Here is a 4,199-nt window from a genome sequence, read left to right as displayed (position 1 = left end):
GAAAACACACTGGCCGTCTTCCCCCTCCCCGCCCCTCAATCCCAAATAGGAACTGACAAACCCATATGCTCGGCTTCCGTAGAGCACCAACGCTGCAGAGCTTCTTCTCTGGGTACCTCACTGAACAGCGCGGACGTTGTGTGAAACAAACACAAGGATGCAATGGCAACCGTACGGCTACGGCCACAACCAACACGTAGCAGCTGGGTCATTCTTTGAATGCTCTTATTGTCACGCCTTGACGCCTTGATGCACGTAAACGACTAAGACATCATGTAATCATTGCTTGTATTATGCCCGCATACTCTACCAACCCCCCTCCTGAAACCAACGTTTGCCAGTCATCCCGTATCATGACATCAACCACGCTGACCATTCGTGAGCTTCATCAACCTACCCCGATGTCCGTCAAAAGAAGGCCCCACCTGAAACGAGAAGAGAAGAGGGGACCTGTCGCCGTCACCCGGTATTGTAGGTAAGAAAGAAATCAGACAATCGCTAGAATCGAACTGAATAGAACAGAAGAAGAAGAAGAAGAAGAAGAAGAGGGATAAGTGAGGAATTGACCCTAGGAAAAATAGACATATCACGCCGGAGGCGTGAGGAAAGGACTCAGCATCAAATCATCCGCGCTCGGTCGCTTATTATGGTCAATCTCAAACGTCTGGGTCAAGAACTGCTTTGCTTCCTCGCTCGCGTGCTCGGGAATCGTCGGGGTGGCCTTGGCACCGCCGATCTTGAAGATGGCCTGCAGCTGCGTGCAGTCCGGGAACGGGTGCTGGCCCGTCATCATCTCGACGACCAGGCACCCCAAGGACCAGATGTCGGCCTTGCGGGTGTACGACGTCTGCTTCACCACCTCGGGCGCCATCCAAAAGACGGATCCCTGCAGCGAGGGACGGTGCCGGTTATTGTTGGCGCCGTTGAGGATGTTGGTCGCCTCGAGCTTCTTGGAGATGCCAAAGTCCGAGATCTTGATGGTGCCCTTATTGTCGACCAGGATGTTGGCGCCCTTGATGTCGCGGTGGATGATGTCGCGGTTGTGTAGGTACGAGAGGCCGTTGAGGATCTGGCGGACGAAGCTGCGGATGAGGGGCTCGGGCAGGGCGCCGTACGAGTTGAGCATCGTCTGGACGGAACCGCCGGGGACGTACTCGAGGAAGATGTTGAGGTAATCGGCCGAGGACCCGCACCCGAGGTACTGCACAATGTTGGGGTGGCGCAGGTCGCGGAGCAGGCTGATCTCGCGCTTCAGCGCCTCGATCATGCTCTTCTTGCGCGAGTCGCTCTGGCTGTTAGCGCCGGGAGACGGCATCTCGACCTGCTTGACGGCCAGGAGCTCGCCCGTCACGGCGTGGAGGGCGAGGTAGACGCTGCCGAACGATCCCTGGCCGATCAAGGCACCCTTCATCCACTTGCTGTCGTCCCAGGAATCCCCGGCAAGGAAGCTCTGGAGCTCTTCGTCCGCGTCCTCCCCGTCCTCTGTCAGCGCTTGGTTGACATCCTCGAGCGACCCGGAGCCACCCGACCCAGCCGTGCTGCCCTCAAAGTAGCTGTGCCGAACAACGTTGCCGTCGGGATCCGTGATGCTCAGCGCAGCCGCCCCCTCGGAGCCGCTATCGGCAAAGGAGACGTACGACTTCCGATTTGGCTCGACTGGCGAAGACTCTTCCTGCAGGGTGTCGAGCACAGACGAGGCGACCGAGTCTCGGTACGTCTGGAAGCGCGTGTCCCGCGTCCGCACTTTGGCGATCTGGTTGGAAGCAGTGAGCCAGCTGTCGGCAATCGTCGGAATGGGCGGAGCGTCTTGGATGCTCGAGGCGAAGCTCAACGTGCTCGCAACGCTCAGCCGGTGGTTGACCCGGCTCAGGCGCTGTGACCGCCTCATGGACATGCGCGCTGTCCTGTCGATCGCCTCCCGCGAGTGGTCCGGGAAATAGCTGGTCAAATCCGAGGCAATGAGCTCGCTAGGCGGCCTGAGCCCGCCAAACTGGCGCAACATGCCTTTGCGCCGAGGCACTGCTTGGGCCGTCTCGACCACGGCAGGCCGCTCCAGGTCCCGGGCGGCGTTGTACACATTCCTCTCCCGGTCTTGGTACGAGACGGGCGAGAGGGGCGGCTGTTGTATGGTCTCCCACGATTCGCCCAGGACTTTCTGGGCCTTCATTTGGCTGCGCTTATCCATGCCTTCGATGGCCCGGTTGTGGTTTTGCTGGGCCTCTTCCATGGCAATCGCGGCAGCTCTCTCCAGCTCCTGCTGACCCGGTTCCCCGGCAGGCACGCGCCGCAAGATCAGGCGGTTCCGCTCCGGCCGCGTGTGGTCCTTGATGATTCGCCACAACTCGGTGTCGCCGAGCCGGCGGCACTGGTTCGGATCGGGCTCTACGCCGTTGAGCACCCAGAAGCAGTAATTCCTCTCGTGATCCTCCCGCAAAGCAAACTTTCGCAACGTGACCCGCATGACCTCCTCGCACGTCTTGCAGTCGGCAATCTTGACGACCTTTGTGCCACCACCAGTCGAGATGACACGAATTACGTCCTGTCCCGGCGGGAGGGCGGCCATCAGCGACCCGTCCATGCTGGACTGGTTCCTTTGGTGGGAGCGACCGGAGTGCGGCTGATCAGACGAGGAGGACACGGGTAACCTGCCGGACCCGGCGGAAGTCGGCTGGGTAGAGTGCCCCTGGGGCTGCGCATACCGCTGGCGAGCCGTCCTGAAATCGCCGCTCGGTAGCGGGGAGGTCGGGCGTGACGAGGGCTTTGAATGGTCGGTGGCGGGAACGGAGGATTGCATATCGTACTGGCGCGAGTATCGCTTGTTTGACGTCGTCGACGGAGGCACCGCACGGCCGCCCGGCGGCCGGGGCGAGGACGACGGTGGCACATAGTGCGTGTCGAGCCCGGCAAATGATTCCTACAGCGAGAACGATTTTTGTCAGCCCGGACATGCCGCTCGCAGCGCTTTCCGACGAGGGTGGGCGTACCCTGTTCCGTCTCCTTTGGTTGGCGTATGTCTTTGTCCGCAGCTTCTTGATGCTCAAGAACAGGCGCACCCGGTCCCCAACCTTTTCGACGCCCATCTCCTTCAGAACCTCCTTGTCTATCTCGAGCAGGTTCTCGCCATTGATGTGGTTCCGGCGAAACACCTTCTCGTACTCGCCGCACTTGACGCTGCGGAGATATTCGCACACCCTGTCCTCGTCCCAATTCTTCACTGCGTCGGGGCCATCGAGCTCGTCGAATTCGGACTCGGTCGGGCTGGCGTAGTTTTGAGAGGCCATGGGAGCCGTGGGGGCTCGTCTCGGGGCCGGGTAAGCGGATTGCTGCGAGGTAGCGACGATGCCTGAGGGTTGGGACCCAAGGGGAGTCGGATATGTTTTGGACGCCAGCATTGCCATGGCGCCCGAGCTCAGCTATGGCCGGTAGTTATTGCGCAGGGCCGCTCATGCATATGCAATGTGTGTATACAAACCGCGATCACAGGAGGGCAATTCTGAGAAGCGAGTCGCGGCCGAGCACCGCCTGGCGAGCGAGCCAGAGGACACGATATATCAAACGTAAGCAGGGCCGTCCGAGGGGTTCTCGATTTTTGCCCCGGGATCTGTGTGTCGCAGGAGACTTCGCCGTTTCGGTCAGACAAAGTCAGAATACGGACGGGTACCGGAGTTCGTCCAACGTGCTGTGTTTGTACGACACAGCGAGGTGCTGCCTGCTGGTCTTCAGGCTGGCAGGGCAGGCAGGTGGGGAGGGGGAGGTAAAGAAATTGAAATTGTCAAGGAAGCGGCACGGCGTTGTCGTCGGTCGCTGACACGCTCTCATGTGGGATTGATTGAAGACGAGTGGTGTGGGGCGGCGCAAGGGGGAGTACTGGAAGGACACGCGCTAATTCAGGCTGTTGGGGTGGCTCGCAATGGGAGATGGGTACACTAGCCCTCTCCGGGCATTGGGGAGGGACAGAAAGTGAGGGGCAGGCCTGGAGGGCAAAGGCGCGGGTTGACCTGGTTTGCCAATCGCTTTGAAGCTAGCCCCTGCGATGAAACCAAGCACGGGCCAACACAAGCGCTTGTCGGGAAGGAGCCCAGGGGTCCGTTGCCAGGCAAGAAGCTCGTGCTTCCCACCGTTCGTCTCAAAATAAATCACAGGATCACGCCGGTCCTCAGATGCCCAAACCACTCCGGAGGAGGTGACGGGGCCGGCGC

At 60.2% G+C, this 4,199-nt stretch overlaps 1 protein-coding gene across 1 annotated transcript; it reads right to left on the bottom strand.

Annotated features, from left to right (window-relative positions):
• Nucleotides 1–532: 532 nt before the first annotated feature.
• On the bottom strand, nucleotides 533–3,585 carry MYCTH_2305107 (uncharacterized protein). Its single transcript, XM_003663270.1, has 2 exons — nucleotides 2,985–3,585; nucleotides 533–2,914 (listed from the first exon to the last, which is right to left on the bottom strand). Exons 1-2 carry the CDS (start codon nucleotides 3,396–3,398, stop codon nucleotides 587–589), a joined length of 2,742 nt encoding a protein of 913 aa, XP_003663318.1. The 5' UTR covers nucleotides 3,399–3,585; the 3' UTR covers nucleotides 533–586.
• Between the last annotated feature and the right edge of the window lie 614 nt (nucleotides 3,586–4,199).

The sequence above is a fragment of the Thermothelomyces thermophilus genome, chromosome 3 (genome assembly GCF_000226095.1).
Source record: "Thermothelomyces thermophilus ATCC 42464 chromosome 3, complete sequence".
Taxonomy (NCBI): Eukaryota; Fungi; Ascomycota; class Sordariomycetes; order Sordariales; family Chaetomiaceae; genus Thermothelomyces; species Thermothelomyces thermophilus.
Note: the sequence above shows the minus strand (reverse complement) of the source record. Positions and strands in the feature narration are given on the sequence as shown.

Excerpts from the sequence above, each read along its gene's own strand:
- MYCTH_2305107 (XM_003663270.1), bottom strand. The coding sequence starts at position 3,398 with ATGGCAATGCTGGCGTCCAAAACATATCCGACTCCCCTTGGGTCCCAA. Across the intron at positions 2,915-2,984 it reads ACCAAAGGAGACGGAACAGG|GAATCATTTGCCGGGCTCGA; the intron begins GTACGCCCACCC and ends TTCTCGCTGTAG.